The following is an 18,713-nucleotide window of genomic DNA, read 5'->3' as shown; positions in this document are numbered from 1 at the left end:
TACAAGCCAGAAGGGAGTGGGGGCCAATATTGAACATCTTTAAATAAAATAATTTTCAACCCAGAATTTCATATCCAGCCAGACTAAGCTTCGTAAGTGAAGGAGAAATAAAATCCTTTACACAGAAGCAAATGCTGAGAGATTTTGTCACTACCAAGCTGGCCTTACAAGAGCTCCTGAAGGAAGCACTAAATATGGAAAGGAAAAACTGGTACCAGTCATTGCAAAAAAAACCCCACCAGAATATAAAGGCCAATGGCACTAGGAAGAAACTGCATCAACTAATGTGCAAAATAATTAGCTAGCATCATGATGGCAGGATCAAATTCACACATAACAATATTAAATGTATGGGCTAAATGCCCCAATTAAAAGACAGACTGGCACACTGGATAAATAGTCAAGACCTATCAGTGTGCTGTATTCAGGAGACTCATCTCACATGCAAAGACAAACATAGGCTCTAAATAAAAGAGAGAGGAATATTTACCAAGAAAATGGAAAGCAAAAAAAACAGGGGTTGCAAACCTAGTCGCTGATAAAACAGACTTTAAACCAACAAAGATCAAAAAAGACAAAGAAGGGCATTACATAATGGTAAAGGGATCAATGCAACAAAAAGAGCTAAATATCAGATCAACGAGACAGAAAATTAGCAAAGATATTCAGGACTTGAACCCAGCTCTGGACCAAGCAAACCTCATAGACATCTACAGAACTCTCCACCCCAAATCAACAAAATATACATTCCTCTCAGCACCACACAGCACTTATTCTAAAGTTGACTACATAATTGAAAGTAAAATACTCCTCAGCAAATTGCCTACCAACCAGATAAAGCCCAGGACCAGATAGATTCACAGCTGAATTCTACCAGAGGAGCTGGTACTATTCCTTCTGAAACTATTCCAAACAATAAAAAAAGAGGAACTTCTCCTTAACTCATTTTATAAGGCCAGCATCATCTCTATTCCAAAGCCTGGCGAGACACAACAAAAAAAGAAAATTTCGGGCCAGTGTCCCTGATAAACATCGATGTGAAAATCCTCAATAAAATACTGGCAAACAGAACCTAGCAGCACAAAGAGAATAAAATACCTAGGAATACAACTTACAGGGAAGGTAAAGGACCTCTTCAAGGAGAACTACAAACCACTGCTCAAGGAAATAAGAGAGGACACAAACAAATGGAAAAACATTCCATGCTTATGCATAGGAAGAATTAATATTGTGAAAATGGCCATGCTGCCCAAAGTAATTTATAGATTCAATGCTATCCCCATCAAGCTACCATTGACTTTCTTCACAGAATTAGAAAAAACTACTTTAAATTTCATATGGAACCAAAAAAGAGCCCGTATAGCTAAGACAATCCTAAGCAAAAAGAACAAAGCTGGAGGCTTCACACTACCCGACTTCAAACTATACCAGAAGGCAAGAGTAATGAAAACAGCACAGTACTTGTACCAAAGCAGATATACAGACACATGGAATAGAACAGAGGCCTCAGAAATAATATAACACATCTACAACCACCTTATCTTCGACAAATCTGACAAAAACAAGCAATGGGGAAAGGATTCCCTGTTTAATAAATGGTGCTGGGAAAACTGGCTAGCCATATGCAGAAAACAGAAACTGAACCCCTTCCTTACACCTTATACAAATATTAACTCAAGATGGATTAAAGACTTAAACGAAAAACCTAATACCATGAAAACCCTATAAGACGACCTAGGCAATACTATTCAGGACACAGACATGGGTAAAGACTTCACGACTAAAATGCCAAAAGCAATTGCAACAAAAGCCAAAATTGACAACTGGGATCTAACTAAAACTGAAGAGCTTTAGCACAGAAAAAGAAACTACCATTAGAGTGAACAGGCAACCTTCAGAAAGGGAAAAATTGTTTGCAATCTACCCATCTGACAGAAGTCTAATAACCAGAATCTACAAGGAACTTAAATTTACAAGAAAAAAACAACCCCATCAAAAAGTAGGTGAAAGTATGAACAGACACTTCTCAAAAGAAGACATTTATGCAGACAGCAAACACATGAAAAAAAGCTCATCATCACTGGTCATTAGAGAAATGCAAGTCAAAACCACAATGAGATACCATCTCATGCCAGTTAGAATAGCAATCATTAAAAAGTCAGGAAATTACAGATGCTGGAGAGAATGTGGAGAAATAGGAAGGCTTTTACACTGTTGGTGGGAGAGTAAATTAGTTCAACCGTTGTGGAAGACAATGTGGCAATCCTCAAGGATCTAGAACCAGAAATACCTTTTGACCCAGCAATCCCATTACTGGGTATATAGCCAAAGGATTAGAAATTATTCTGCTATAAAGACACATGCACATGTATGTTTATTGCAGCACTGTTCATAATAGCAAAGACTTGGAACCAAACCAAATGCCCATCAATGATAGTCTGGAAAAAGAAAATGTGACACATATACACCAAGGGAAGGGACAGCATTAGGACAAATACCTAGATGATGGGTTGATAGTGCAGCAAACCACTATGGCACATATACACTACGGAATAATACACAGCCATAAAAAAGAATGTGTTCATTTCCTTTGCAGGGATGTGGATAAAGTTGGAAACTAACTCATTCTCAGCAAACTAACACAGGAACAGAAAACCAAACACTGCATGTTCTCACTCGTAAGTGGGAGCCGAATAATGAGAACACATGGACACAAGGAGGGGAACATCACACACGGGAGCCTGTTGAAGGGTGGGGGTGGGGGCAAGGGAAGGGACAGCATTAGGACAAATACCTAGACGATGGGTTGATAGTGCAGCAAACCACCATGGCACATGTATACATATGTAACAAACCTGCACATTCTGCACATGTATCCCAGAACTTAAAGTTAAAAAAAAAAAAAAAAAGAATGTCCTTGAAAAAAACAATAAAAATGAGTAATTTCATTAGATCTCTGCCTTTGAGTAAACATCTTTTTATTTTTCTGTGTGACTAATTGGGAACTATGCAGAAGCACTTCCGCTACATACTGAAGAACTGTGATTGTCTTGAATAAAAGCATTTATGCGACTCTTTGAGGTACAAGCTGGACTAGCCACTTTTTATGTTCCTAAAACATCATTTTCACTTGAAAGGACAAATGACAGACAAATTATGGTTATTCAGACATGGGAATTTGGCCTACATTTTCTCAAAAATAAAGTGAGCCTGTCACTTCAAGGAAAACAACTGACAGTATTTGTTGCCAAGGATAAAATTTGAGCTTTCAAGCAAACCCCAGAATTTTAGAAAACTTGCATTCATTACTATGAACTTGATAGCTTTCCAGTCTTAAATACTTTTCTGATGAGCTTCACAGCGATATTAATGGATATAGCTTTTCATATTGTTTAATGAACTGTCCCAACTCTTGGATAATCTGCATAACTCAGTAAACCAATATTTTCCAAATGATCAACGTAAGATGTTATAAAATCATGCATTTGTAAAAGATCTATTCAAAGTAGAAGGTAAAGCATTGACTTTTAATGTAAAAGTATAAGTTCATTGATATAGTTTCATATTCCACATTGTAATTAACCTTAAAAAAACAACCATTTGTAGAGTTCTGGTGTAGGATCAAAGATTATCTATAATTATTGGAAAAGGTTATTAAAATACTCTTCCCTTTTCCAGTTACATATCCATATAAGACAATTTTCTTTGCATACTTCAACCAAAAAAATAGACCACAAGTTGAATGCAGAAACAAAGGCAAATGGGAGTCCAGGTGTCTTCTATTAAGCCAGACAGCAAAGACAGTTGCAAAAATGTAAAACATTGATCTTTTTTTTCACCACACTTATTTTGTTTTGAACAATATAAGTATTTTCAGAAAATATGTTCTTTATGTTAACCTTTCATGAGTTTATTATCTTTAATCTACTAGGTTTATTTTTAAATAAATATTTTTAAATTTCTCAGTTGTCATTTTTGATATAGTGAACGTTGATGGCTATGGCCCATATAAATCACTTATGTTGGGATCCTCAAAGATTTTTTAAGCACGTAAAAGGGGTCCTGAGATTTAAAAGCTTGAGACCACTGTCCTAAGGTCACTGCAGAGAAAGCAGTGTTTTAACTAATTAACAAAGGACAGGGGGTTAGGCATTTGTCAGTTTGCACTGTTGTGGGGAAGCTTCTCTGGGCACGATGACAGAGACTGGTTATCAAGACAGCATCACCTCTGCACTGGCAAAAGGAAATTCATCTATTACCTAAGATTGATAGAAATAACTTTTGAGAACATTAAATTTTCAAGGTCCTAATTAGTTTCTCCCTGTGCCCTTTTAAAGGGCTCCAGTCTGCCTGAGTGTTCACTCCTTTTTCTCAATGGAAGGTTTGGCCCACACTCTCCTCAGTACTGCCCATCATGACTAGGTGAAGGCTAGACATCTGCTTCCCAGGTCATAATGAATGCCATTCCTAGTTCAATGATCAGTACATAGTTCTTGGGAAGGCACCAGGCACTAAGAATCAAAGATAAGCATGTCATTGCTTTTGTCCTGGTGGACTTCTCAGTCTGGTGAGAAAGACAGACTTTAAAAGAAATAATTGCAGTATGATATGTTAAGTGCTATTCAGTCAGTACACAGTGACCATGATTTTTCTAAGAAAAAATCAGGATACAATCTGATAGACAATGTCTATCAGACATAACGTCTGACAATGGAACAATCCTAGGAGATCTGGAACACACATCTGCCATATTTATTAAGAAACTCTGAACAACACCACAGAAATTCTGTATAGATTTGTACTTGATTTGGCCAAAAGACCCAAAAACAATGTTTTTTTTTCCCATCTCCTCCCTAAATTCTGGGAAATGACAGAGGCAGAATAGAAAAGAAGCTTCTTAGGATCCTAGGATCACAAAATATGAGTAATGGGCCCATAACATTTTATTTCCTCTGGTCAGGGGATAGGAGAGGCTGGAGGAAATTTTTTTCATCATGCTTGTTCCAAGTGTTTTCTTTCCCCCAGGCAGAGTCCAAGTTTGTTCGCACAGGTCTTCCACACAGTTGATGCAGATCAGGCTGAATCCCAGAGTCAGAAGCAAGAATTGGAAAGAGGTTTCTAAGATCCCAAGCCTTGATTGCATGTGGTAACATTAAACAATAGAGCTCCTGATTTGCCAACTAATGTCAGAGTCCCCTCTGGGTGGGCTGCGTGGGGATCATGGAGGTTCTGGTCTGGTCTGAGTCTTCTTAAGTCCCAATCATGTGCCCCTTTCTCCCCCTTTCTTTTGGGACCTGAGCCAAATCCCTCTTTTTAATCTCTCTCTCCCATTTCTACCATTCTTTCTGAAGTGTGGTAACTCCAAAGTAAAATGCACAAGAACAAAACAGACAATGAACAGAAAAAACAGGCTCAGTGCCACACATGGACATCCTGCCACCCACAGAGAGAATGGGCAACATGCAACCCAAACAAAAGGCAGGCCTAGGAGCCTGACAAACCCCTTTGCATCTTGGATCCGTTACTTACATCTGACTGTGGGCAAATCATGAAATCTCTCTGATCTCCAGTAAACATATCCACAAAAACATATTACTTTGAGGATTAAACACTGTAACATATGTAAAAATGCTGGGTTCACACTAAGTACATTTTTCTTATAGTCTTCACATTTTTCTGTATGACTATTTGGTTAGTGTCTGTGTCTTGCTGAGTGGCTCGAGAATATGGTCACTATTACAACTCTAGAGCTGAGCACAGTGCCTGACACGTTAGGCATTTGTTGAGACAATTATATGACAAAGGGGAATTAGTAGGATCTACTTAAAAATGGTAAGTTTAGAGTCTTCTGACAACTCTCATGGCTTTGTATTGGCTATCTTGATAATAGCGTTATGAAAGAATTTGTTGAGTCTTTTTTTTTTGAGTCAGAGTCTTGCTCTGTTGTGCAGGCTGGAGTGCAGTGGTGTGATCATGAATGACTCACTGCAGCCTTAAGCTCCCGGGCTTAAGAGCCTCCTGCCTAAGCCTCCTGAGTAGCTACGACTATAGGCATGCACCACCATGCCTAGCTAATTTTAAAATTTTGCTATGTTGCCTAGGCTGGTAGGCAAACTCCTGGCCTCAAACTATCCTCACACATCAGCCTCCCAAAGCACTAGGAGTACAGGCTTGAGCCACCGTGGCTTGCCCCTCATGAAGGGATTTCAAGGTGACATCTGAAGTCAGTAGAAAAAGGACATGCTGACTAATTACCAACACCTAAATAGTAGAGTATTTGTTCACCTTGAGCAGGTTCCTTTTGCCAGCTATTTCTAGCAAGTCTGTCATGGAATTCATGGACAGGGTCATTCCATGGGGACTGAGGTTACCAAATGCCTGACCTGAAGATAAGCAGCATGACTTCAGGAATATTTTTAAAAACTGCAGATAAGAAAGCACAATACTACGCAAAGAAGCTGAAAGCATATCCGTATAATGTCTGCCTGTCTTGATGAATATATGTACTTGGAATGTGCATTTCATGAACCAGCTGATACTAGGAGGCAGATCTGACATGCTGCAGCTAGTGTGCCCCACAACCAGATACAACTTTGATAATGTGCTTTTCCCCAAACCACAGAGTAGCCACTTTACTCACGAGGGTAATCCTTTGGGTGTGTCTTCTCGGACCAATTCCCATAAAATGTGAGTCTGTACTTGGCAGTCCCACAGGCACAGCAGTCTAAGATGGGTTTGTCAGTCACCCCATCAAATGTGGAATCTGAAACAGTCAGAAAAGTCACCACGTTAGAAAGTAAATGTGGGCTGTGTATAAGGTGGTGCTATCACCGTCTCATCTTATCCTTAGCCTTTAGGAAAAGAAGATGCAGTTTTCATTAGTTAATAAGACTTAGAACCAGATCAGTACTTTGGCAATAAAGGATTTTGTATGCCTCTAAGTATGGTAATCTTTTGAAAAAAAAAATTCAGATCTTTGCCTCTAATAACTTGGCAAGATCTGTGGGAACAACAACCAATAGGTTATCTGAGAATATTTAAGATGGGGGCTCTGTTGAAAAATCAGGGGTAGAAATTACTCGATCATTCTTTCTGGATCCTAGTCTCCTTCACCTCCCCTCCCACAACAGGATTTCTCTAACAAATTTTAAGAGGAATACATGTGTGTGTTTTCTCTAGGAAATATTCTCTGGGACCAAAATGACAGGACCAGAAGGAATGACTTTGAAGTAGAACAGTGAAAATAAATGGAGAGACATAAAGAACTACTGAAATGAAAAAAAAAAAGGCATGCATATATAATCACGTCACTTCTTATCGCGCTTTCAGAGACTTCACTGGAAGGGGTGGGGGACAGAAATGTGTTCATAAGCTCAGGTTTACTGTACTTCTGGGTATAGATGCAGCCAGGAAAAACTTAAGATTCCCTCTTGGCCCTCATTTTTAACTGTGAATAGCTGATAAGTGGGGAAGGAGAGATTACATGAATAAATTCAGTATTTCCGATTGTCAAACCCACATCTCTAGCTGCACATTGCTGCTTTTAGTATGTTCTGCTTCCTGCAAGATGAAAACAATGACTACGGATGCAACTTGCTTCAATTGCTTTTTTTTTTAGTTCCTCTAGTAGTATTAACATAAATGGTCTTTTCTTTGCAGTTGAACATTTATTCTTAAATATTATACAAAGAGCAGTAACAAAGAATATTAAAATCATTGTGAGTGTTAGGAAGAGCATTTTATAAGACTTCCTTTTGGAATTTATTGGGTTGATTTAGTTTAAATATATAAAATCCATGATGGATAAAAGTGAATTCTAGGTTGTAGGGTATAGACAAAAGGATGAGACATCATAATAATAAATACAAAATACTGAGTCCTTTTATGCATTGATTTCTTTCCATATATTGTCTCATTTGCTATCCCCACTTTACAGATCAGTAAATTGAGGCACATTAGGTAACCTGCTCAAGGTCACAGGGTTAGTAAATAGGACTGGCAGAACTGGAGGCCAGGTCTTTTTGGGTCGAGAGCTCACATCCTTAATCTCTGTGCTACATTACTCCAGGAAAGACCTCCACTGGATAGGTCTCCATAGATAGCAATGAAAGAAAATGTTTTTATTGTTTCTGTGTTGCTTTTTTCAAATGAAGAAAGATGCATTAAAAAACTGGCTCCCAGGCCAGGCGCGGTGGCTCACACCTGTAGTCCCAGCACTTTGGGAGGCCGAGGTGGGCAGATCACGAGGTCAAGAGATCAAGAACATCCTGGCCAACATAGTGAAACCCAGTCTCTTCTAAAATACAAAAATTAGCTGGGTGTGGTGGTTAGCTACTCAGGAGGCTGAGGCAAGAAAATTGCTTGAACCCGGGAAACGGAATTTGCAGTGAGCAGAGAGCACACCACTGCACTTCAGGCTGGCACCTGAATGAGACTCTGTCTAAAAAAAAAAAAGGCTCCCTACATACTTCTAGGATTTCTAAATCAGAGATACATGCTGAGGTTTCAATTGTAACTACTAGGGGCTATTAAATGAGGCAGCAATAGTCTTTACAAAAACCAAAAGAGGCCAACTAGTAGCTTTGCCTTATCAAAAGGACTTTCAGATAGAAGTGGTAAACTTTATATCCGGAGGGTTCAAAGGAATGCACTTATAATAAACCTTTTGGATTTTCTAAGGAAAATAAGCTTCCATTTGAAAAATAAATTTTTAAGCTTGAAAATAAAAACAGACATACTGTTTTCCTACTGAGGAAAACCTATTGAAAACGAATCAGGCTTTCAGAGGGCAGTGATAAGAATCGTCCACTTAACTCCTAACCGCAGCAGGGCCTACCAATCATGAGTAATTTCAGGCTATGGAGCATTTCCAGAGCTGCCCTCTACCCCATTTTGACTCTAAACAGGCTTCCTTTTGCAACTCTCTTTCTGTATTCTTCCTCTTGCCTTTTTCTTTTTTTTCTCATTATTTCTTTTCTATTGATATATTCCTCCTTTCCCTCTGTTTCCCTTCATTTTCCTTCTTTGTGTCTCTTTCCTTTGTTAGTGACATGGTACTAAAGTATGTGTATGCAGGGCTGGGCATGGTGGCTCATGCCTGTAATCCCAGCACTTGGGGAGGCAGAGGTTGGTGAATCACTTGAGATCAGAAGCTCCAGATCAGCCTGGCCAACATGGCAACTCTCTATTTAGTTCTTATTTGTGAGACAGAGACCTTTCCATCTTTAGTAGAGATGAAACCCCATCTCTACTAAAAATACAAAAATTAGCCCGGCATGGTGGCATGTGCCTGTAATCCCAACTACTTGGGAGGCTGAAGCAGGAGAATCGCTTGATCTGAGAGGTGGAGGTTGCAGGGAGCTGAGGTCATGCCACTGCACTCCAGCTGGGGTGACAGAGTAAAACTCTGTCTCAAAAAAATTAAAAAACAAAAAATAAAGTATGTGTATGCATATGTTTGTTATAGGCCACTTTTTTGAATATTTTATTTCTCTGTTCTTAATTGGAAGCAATTTATTGTTTAACTTGCTTTTTAAAAGTATTGATTGCCTTTGCTTTTAATCTGTGCAGCTCTTAATTTTTTCCCTAATGACTTAAATTAGGGGAAAATAATAAATACAAGTTTTTCTCTCCCCTTCCTTGATAGATTTGATTGGACTCAACAAGGAAGCAAAGAATATAGAGACCTTAATGAAAGAGCTAGCGATAACTGAGCATACACATTTAAAAAGTCCCTTGGTTTTACATTTACATTTTCTTAACGTGCTTCCTGATTCCCTTTGCTAACTGATGAATTTCCTCATGGGTCTGTCATTTCTGGGGAGCATCTACAAGGACACCTAATCATCCTACAGCCCAGGTCCTGCTAGGCTTTTTTTTTTTTTTGTCCATTAAGTTGTCATTGACAAGTGGTCTTTGCATACAGATGCATGATTAGTTATTTGATAGGATCTCTGTCTCACAAGTGAGAGCTAAATAGAGATTTGCCATGTCACTTTATTGACACAGTATCTAGATTATTTTAGCATATTCATAGCTCAGATAAGGCGTCATACAAGAATTGAGACTTTGGGAAGTGTACATTAGTTAATGATTGCTGTCAGAACATGGGTGTGTCAGGAAGTGTCTCCTAAGAACCCTCAGCTCCTGGAAATAAGGCTGTCCCCTGACAGTCGAACTAACAAAATCATACATACCACAATGCCTGTGGGAGAAAACCTAGAGGTGTCTTCTAAATATGTGATCCAAAACACCTACAGCTCCACGACAGCACCTAGATCTCATCACATGGAACTATAGCAGGGATGGGACTGTCACTGAGGAGCCAAGAGCTTAATAAGTGGAGATACTTCATTTAGAGAAAGGTTGAGTGAACTTGCAGGCAGCTGAACACAAAAAAAGAAAAGCCTCAGAAGCCACATGTGGTGGTGCCCTTCTGGAAGCTAATGATGGGTTCTCTGGACTGCAAATTCCAGCTCTCCAGCCCCTCTGGGAGGTATGACTCTAATGCAAGGCATGCGACTCTCTCTTCTTTGCTATTGCCATGTTCTCCAAGCAATCCCAAGCAGGGGACCTAGTTTCTGCTCAGCTCATCTACAGGGGACCAATGCATTGATCTGTCAAAGGCAATGATAAGAACTATTGAACTGGAAGAAGTTGTTTTGATAGAAAGCAATGGTTAAGGGCACTGGCTCCTAACTTCAAACCCTGACTTCCACCACTAGCTCTATGATGCTGAGAAAGCTATTTAAATTTTTTGTGTCAGGCTCCTCATCTATAAAATAAAAATAATAATCTTTTCCATATAGGGCTGTTATGCAGATTACAAAATTAATATATATAAAGTGCTCTGAATAGTTCTTGGCATGTAGCAAAGCACTAAAAAATTATTAGCTATTATTATTGTTTTCCCAGAAGACCTTTATCAACCTTTCTTTTTCTTAATAGCTTATAATTTGCTGTAGTTGGAGAGGATTATTTCTTCTCAAAAGACTAATTGTTCTAAATGCAAATAAAAATTCTGCAAAAATAAATAGAAATGAGATAGTTATGCTGCATAAATATGAATATTTTTATTTAGTTATCTAGTAACTTCTAAAAACATTCAGATGTTTAAGGTCTGAATTCTTTTTTTACAGATTAATGAATAAGCTTTCAGATATAGATAACAAGAGCTATCTATTCTATAGATAACATTTACTATGTGTCAATGAGGTACCAAACTATTTTATCTGTTTAAGTCACATAAACTAGAAAGGGCAGAGGCAGATTCAAACCTGGGCCTGGTTAAAACTCAGGCCTCTGCTTTATCCTCCCCAGCCTGTTAGTCTCTATGTGCTTCGTTAGAATACCTTCAACCTAAGGAGGGGGGTTGATGAACTTGCAAATAAAAGGACTAGATCCTTGAATGTGGTGATCTCACAAGGTCATTACCCCCTTGGCATCCCCATCCCCTGCTGGTCTTCTCTGGAGAAAATCCCCCCATACTATCTGGGTGCCACACAAGGTCCTGCTGGGGACTTTTTCCAAAGAACCATTATAGACTTTTTAAAGGTACACAATTGTACATTCCTTAATTAAGTCCTGTGAATTATTCCAAGGAACCTCTTCAGAATAATCACTGTTTCACAAAAATAAGAAGACGACACCAATATAAGGTACATTATCTCCTACCCAGGGAATCAAGCTGAGTAATTAGAGCTTAAGGTGGATCCAATTATCAACAGCACACAGCCAGATTAAAAATCAGTGCTACGTGAGAAAGCAAGAACCCAGAGAAACTCATGAAGCCCAGTGGCCTTCTGCAGCAGGAGGCTTGTGCAGGAGAAGCTGCCTTCCATGTATCTGCCCCTTCCCCCACCCCCGCCGCCCCGCCCCACCAGCATCTTACCTTGTTCACAAAGTTTCTTGGTCAGAGAGCCCTCATCTTGAAAGTAAATAATGCGTTTTTGTACGATGCTGGCCCTGTGGAGAAAGAAGACCCAAGCACAGTGGTGAGGAGGACAGGAAGGTAGGTTTGGGGGATCAGTCAGACCTGGTCCCTGCTTGGCTTTACGGGTGTGAGTGAATCATCCCAACCCCCTGTGTCTCAGTTTCTTTGTAAAAAAATTAACATAATAGCAATACCTGCTTTATGGATTGTGGTGAGAACTAAGTTGGAAAATGTATGTCAAGAGTTAACGCCTATCTAGAAACCACTCCATTTAATGTTAGTTACTAAATTGTTTTCGGTGGTAAGATTACTGTGAAGGTAAGAAAGTGAACTAACAGTATTTTAATAACTTTTCTCAATGGTTCATTTTACTCTGCTTTTCATGTTAAACTATTGAGGCCATTTATAGATCAACCAAATTGAAATCACAGAAGCATGTCAAATCCTCTTTGTGAAGGGGGAAAAGGAATTTAAAAATACGTTTTGATTTGTTCTGAAAATGTCATTCTATATCTTTCTTGAAAGTCTAGACAAAACTGTCTCCTACATTCTGAACAAAGACAACTTCAGCTGTTATATCTCCCTCTTAAACATGTCAAATGCAGGATCTTAGAATTTGGAAAAAATATTTTGAGGTTGAAAAATGACTTACTTTTGGCCAGCACATATTTGTGCTTTAATCTGGGATTGCACTGACATGCTTCTTTTATTTTGACCCACTCTGTTATTTATTTTCAGCTGGCCTTGAAGGGATTGAATCCTGAAACCCAGAGTTCCAGTAATTTGAAGGTTTTCAACATTTAAAACTGAGAAAATGCAAAAGGATCTTGGGCCACTTCTATTGATATTCTTCAGCAATGCTACTCAGTCAAAAGGTAACTTTCACTTCCATTCACCCTATTTAACAGACATAGGGATCCCTTGACTCTGTTATAGCTGACTACACTGAAGGAGTGTTAGAGTCACATGACCTGCACTGTCTCACATGATCCCAGACCCAGGAATGGGGCCATGTGTGCATGCATCCACAGAGATGGAGGCAATCTTCCTGATGGTCTGGACCTAGGCCAGGATGACTTTCCAAAGAAACGTCTACTCTATATCCAGTCTTGCACAGAAGAATACAATTCTGACTAGCTTACAATGTCTTTTACAGTCATTCCTTAACCAAGAGAGACAAGATGTTGAAATAAATGAATGAAATATGCTTTCTGTCTACACGAAGCTACTTTGATCATTCTTTTGACCACGATGCAAAAGAAAGTTTCCTCAGGCCAAGAGAAAAACAGTTTTCCCCACCCCAAAGCCAAAAAACAAAGCCTTTCGTTAGTCAGGGCATCCCATCATCTCCAACAGTGCTTTTCAGTGTTTTCTACTCTGTGCCTCCAGGACCCCGTGGAGGGGAAGGGGCAGGCTTGGTGGGAAGTACCCCAGGCCCCACATTCCTGCTTCAACCAAAGGCTCCATCCTAATTTCAACCACAACAGCCTCCTTCCCAATTTGTCTTCCTGTTATATTTACTGGTGTATTTTCAACAAACGGTGGTCTGCTTAGGGGCCTGAGGGAGGTACCAGGGTGCCGTCATAAACAAGCCAGATGGAGCCATACTTCGCATTCTCAAAGTTTACAGCATAGAAGGAGAAAGTATCAAACAACCAAACCTACAGCTGATCATTTAAAACAACCTTGATTAAAGTCCACAGAGTGCAGAAGAGCATAGAATAGAGTGTCCTGACCATGCTGGGAAACCCTCCCCTGAAAAAGGGTGACAGAGCTGTGGTTTGAAAGAGCAAACTAAGAGCTAACTAGGCAAGTGGAAGGGAGGAGTCAGAGAGAGGGCATCCCTTATAAAGTTCTTCAGGAGGGGAGGGACATGGACTTATGAGAGGACCTACGAGTGGTAAGTCAGGGAGGTAGTACAGGTTATACATGCCTAATCTGAAAACCCAAAATCTGAAATGCTCCAAAATCCAAAACTTTCTGGCATGACACTACAGTGAAAAATTCCATGCCTGACCTCATGTATCAGGTCATATTAAAACGTGTGTTGATAGCACATAAATTTAGGGTTAGGAACGATGGTGATGCCAAACAACCACAAACTGTCCAAGTGGCAGGCTACAGTGGTGACACCTTTGCCTTCTGATGGCTCAATGTTTGTGTAAAACACAAACTTGTTTTATGCACAAAATTATTAAGAAGAAGGTATAACATTACCTTCAGGCTATATATGCCTATTCATGTATGTGTTTGAACGTACATGAATTTTGTGTTTAGACTTGGGTCCCATCCCAAGCTATCTCATTGTGTATATGTGAATATTCCAAAATCTGGAAAAAAATCACAAATCCAAAACTTTTTTGGTCTCAAGCACTTCAGATAAGGAATACTCAAACTGTATGAGATGAGCTGGGAAGGTGGATAGGGCCACATTACCCAGAGCCTACAGGGAGATGGCATTTCACTCCAACTTTAATGAGATATCTTTGAAGAGTGTGCCTGGAGGACTGAGATGATAAGATCTGCTCTTTTAAAGGAGCACTTGAAACACAGTAGAAACCAGTTGGTATGTGGCTGCAGTGGACGGAGCTCCCGTCAAAATCAAGTTTTGATTCCGTAAAGCTCTCTTGCTAAAAACATCTGAAAATCAGTTGATAAAATACAAACTTATCACATTCAAGGCTCTTTATAATTTTCCCCAAAGATGTTCCGCCTTCAGCTGTCATCACTTTGTGCCAAGCTTCCTGGGTTGCAGACTTTGAATGTTTATTCTCTTTGTGTGAACACCTCTTCCATTCGACCAGGCCTTTGCTTCTGCTGCTTCCTCTCCCAGAATCACCATGCCGGCCTTTCCTTGCCTCTGTAATAAATACTCTTAATCTTCTTCCTCCTACTGTAAAAGGAGGGTAATGGCAAAGCCTGTAATTTCAAAGCATGATTATGCATAGAAAAGTAATTGCCCTCCAATTTTTGAAATATATGATTATAAAAATTTGGGGGGACTAGAGATGGAAAACATGTATTTCCTATATGATGTCTCAGCTTCCTCAATGTTCTATAAAGTCTAAGGCAGCCCATTTCCTCTTTTTAATAATTGTTGTCATTTCTGAGCCCTTACTAAATGCTAGTCTGCACTAAGGAGGCATTTTATGTATATTATTACCTTATGTAACTTATGCTTTATATATGACAGGTCTGCAAATTTTTCATCCAAAATCCTTGGTCTGGATGTGTTTTTGAATTCAGAAATTTTTAGATATCAGAAAGAAGATACATATACCATTAATACCCCTATAATCAAACATATCAATATTCTGCAGCAAAATGTTAGATTATGGGGCCAGGTGCTGTGGCTCAAACTGGTAATCCCAGCACTTTGGGAGGCCAAAGTGGGTGGATCACTTGAGGTCAGGAGTTCGAGACCAGCCTGGCTAAGATGGCGAAACACCATCTCTACTAAAAACAGAAAAATTAGCCAGGTGAGGTGGCCCATGCCTGTAATCCCAGCTACTTGAGAGTCTGAGGCAGGAGAATCGCTTGAACTCAGGAGGAGGAGGTTGCAGTAAGCCAAGATCATGCCACTGTACTCCAGCTTGGATGACAGAGGGAGACTCTGTCTCAAAAAAAAAAAAAAGTTAGATTATGTTTGAATTTCATTTATCCTCCCTAAGAGTACTGTTACTGCCTATTCACTTTACTGCCTACTCACCTGTGCTAGATTCCAAGATTCGTACCTTACTTATTTCTCTAAATGTTAGTATCATTCTCCTACTAATGGTCTAGGAGAAAAAGCAGGGTTTGGGGATAGGAGAGAATCTGAGGTTACTGTGGCTTAGGATGTGATGGTGGTCAGTCTAGTGGGTAGTTAGACATAGGGCATTGTAACTGTGCAGAGCTGTAAGGGAATGGGAGTGTGGATGTGGGAGTTGCTGGCCTGGGTAAGAGTCGAAGCACTTGGAGGGGGTGATGTCACCCAGCGAAAGTGTGCAGAGTGAGAATGAGAGTCTAACCCGGCCCAGAACTCCAAGGAAGACCAGCTTTCACCTACAGAGATGCTAGCAGAGACCAAGACTTTGCTACGCTTGGTTGCAGAAGTTTCTTTTTATTCCTCATTTGGTCAACTCCTGAGAGAATTTTATATTCTGAGAAAATGCATTTTACTTTGAGTCTGTTCCCATCAAAACTATAAAACTCAGCTGAGGTTTATAAATCATATTATCATTCAGAAAAATAATAGCTTTACGAGATGAGAAAGCTGTTAGTAAGAACTCCCTTAGCATTTCAAAATGACAAATTTCTCCCATTCTGTGTTGCAATTTGTCAGTACTGTTGCATAGCATTTATATACTGAATGCTCTCTTATCATGAGAGAGCATGTTAAGGAAATCTAAATTAAATTTCTCAGTATGTTAGCTTCTCAAACTTTAGAATATTGAGGTTCTAAATAACTCACTAATCATTTCAAGAGTTTTCTTTTCAACCTGAAGTGAACATTTCCAAAAATGCCATCTGACTCTCTTAGGGGCTCAGCCCTTTTCTGTCCGGAGGGTTTCTTCATTTACTGTTCATTTTCCTGGGGAATTTGCCTGTTGGAGTGAAGTTAGAGGTTGGTAAGTTGTGGGTTTGCTGTCTAGTGCTAAAAGGGACTGGGATCCCTATTCCCAGGGAGAGAGACGTCTTAGCAACTGAAGTACTTGGGAGAGATCAAGTCATGAAATGATTTAAAAAAATATAACCGGATCCTCAGGGAATGAGTCACTGCCATGTAGAGACAACTCATGTAAGTTCCTATTGCACTTGTTGTACACAGTAAATATCCATATGTGGTGGTCATTATTATTGCTGCCGTTAAGTCACCAATGCCTAACAAAGTACCTGGCACATAATAAGTACTTAATAAACAGTAGCTATTATTATGATTGATGTCAGGTCTGTTTCTTTGCTGTGGAAGGAGGAGTGAGGGTATTACCTTGGTTGGCTGCTTCAGACAGAGACAATAAATTGCCAAAATGAAGGTTGGGTTTGTGGTCTCTAGACTATTTTTGCCAGCCTTCTTCCCAATTCCAGTAAAATCTTTTTTACTGAACATTTCTTGAAATACTTTATATAAAATTTCTCTATGATCTCAGTAACGTTTTCCATGGAGTTGGTCCAGTTTATAACCAGTAACATTTATTCTCATTCACCAATGAAAAAATTAACTGTGGGATGACCCAGGAATCAAATATTGAAGTTATTGCAATGATAATATCAGATGCTGAGGCTGTCTTCCTTATTTTACTTCACAAGGATGCCGGGGGCTAACTGAACCATGGCTGCACATTTTTTTTTTTTTTTGAGACGGAGTTTTGCTCTTGTTACCCAGGCTGGAGTGCAACGGCGCCATCTCGGCTCACCGCAACCTCCGCCTCCTGGGTTCAGGCAATTCTCCTGCCTCAGCCTCCTGAGTAGCTGGGATACAGGCATGCGCCACCATGCCCAGCTAATTTTCTTTTGTATTTTTAGTAGAGACGGGGTTTCACCATGTTGACCAGGCTGGTCTCGATCTGTTGACCTCGTGATCCACCAGCATGGCTGCACATTTATCCAAAGGCTATGTGCATGCCAGGATGCACACTCACCAATCTTGTATATGGCTTTAGATGGGTCTCAAGAAATGGAGATAAGTCCAAGAGTTAACAAGTATCCTGGAAGCCCATGACAGTGTGCCCATGGAAGAAGAGAAGTGAACACTTATCTGCAGGACTCTATCTACAAGACTTTTAAGAACCCCATGAGTATTCAAGGGTAAGGCTGCAATCTCTGCTCGAAGTCACAAAGCTATAGACTCAGAGGTCATCTACCATGACGGCAAAAAAGCAATTCCAGTAGCTGCCATGAGATTATTCCTGATTAATTATCATTCACTCATAAAACATATCCCGAGCACTCATTTTGTGCCAGGCACTATGTTATTAGGAGCTGAAACTTCAAAGAGAAGTAAGAAATGATGCCTTCCAGTAAGGAGCTCCTATTCCAGTGGGTGAAAAGAGAGAAACAGAAAAAGGAAACTGGAACTCAATGTGGAACATGATAATGGAGGAACCATGGGAGGCAGAGGTGAAGTGACTAACTTCACAATGGCAAGGCTTCAGAGGAGGAGATGATGGCGGCTCTGAAGGTCTGAACTGAGAGAAGAGCAAGGAAAATAGAGACTCTATGCGACACAGTCTAGGAAAATTCATCAGGACTTAGTAACTTGTTGGATATAGGGCAGAAAGAGAAAGTTGAACATAAGATATTCTATTTATTGTTTATTTAACAGTGTCTAACAAGACACTTTCCTATCTGCTTCACAAATATTAACACAACATTTAATCCCCCCAACAACCCCAAGAGGAAGGCACTACTATTATCCCCGTTTTACAGGTGAGAAAACTGAGATGGAGGGAGGTAAGTGAACTGACTCCCTAGGTACGAACGCCAATGACTAGAGGGAGAAATAGCAATGCTAGGATTGATGCAAAAGATGGGGATAAGAAAGATTTTTTTATTTTTAAAATTTTTATTGAGATATTATAGATTCATATATAGTTGTACAAAATACAAAGAGATTGTACTCTGCCTGGTTTCTTCCAATGGTGACACTTTGCAAAACTTAGTATAATTGTACAACCATGATACTGACATTGATATAATTCACTGGGCTTGAGTCTGGGTACAAAATGGTGTAATGAGGATAATGAAAGCCAGATTATGCCATTCAAAAGAAACTCCGACACTTTCTATGACAGAACATACC

General features: G+C 39.6%; 1 protein-coding gene across 3 annotated transcripts in view; it reads right to left on the bottom strand.

The window, feature by feature from the left end:
- SPON1 (spondin 1) overlaps positions 1-18,713 on the bottom strand; it is a 300,022-nt gene that overhangs the window by 172,283 nt on the left and 109,026 nt on the right. For all 3 annotated transcript variants that reach the window (XM_009007713.5, XM_002755075.6, XM_035265886.3), the window contains exons 4-5: positions 11,891-11,964; positions 6,641-6,763 (exon numbers count right to left, since the gene is read on the bottom strand). In XM_009007713.5, coding sequence (XP_009005961.1) covers positions 6,641-6,763; positions 11,891-11,964 — 197 coding nt within the window. The remainder of the gene's footprint in view (positions 1-6,640; positions 6,764-11,890; positions 11,965-18,713) is intronic.

Source organism: Callithrix jacchus, chromosome 10, assembly GCF_049354715.1.
Source record: "Callithrix jacchus isolate 240 chromosome 10, calJac240_pri, whole genome shotgun sequence".
Classification (NCBI taxonomy): Eukaryota; Metazoa; Chordata; class Mammalia; order Primates; family Cebidae; genus Callithrix; species Callithrix jacchus.
The sequence above is the reverse complement of the archived record's forward strand: the minus strand, read 5'-3'. Positions and strand labels throughout refer to the sequence as shown.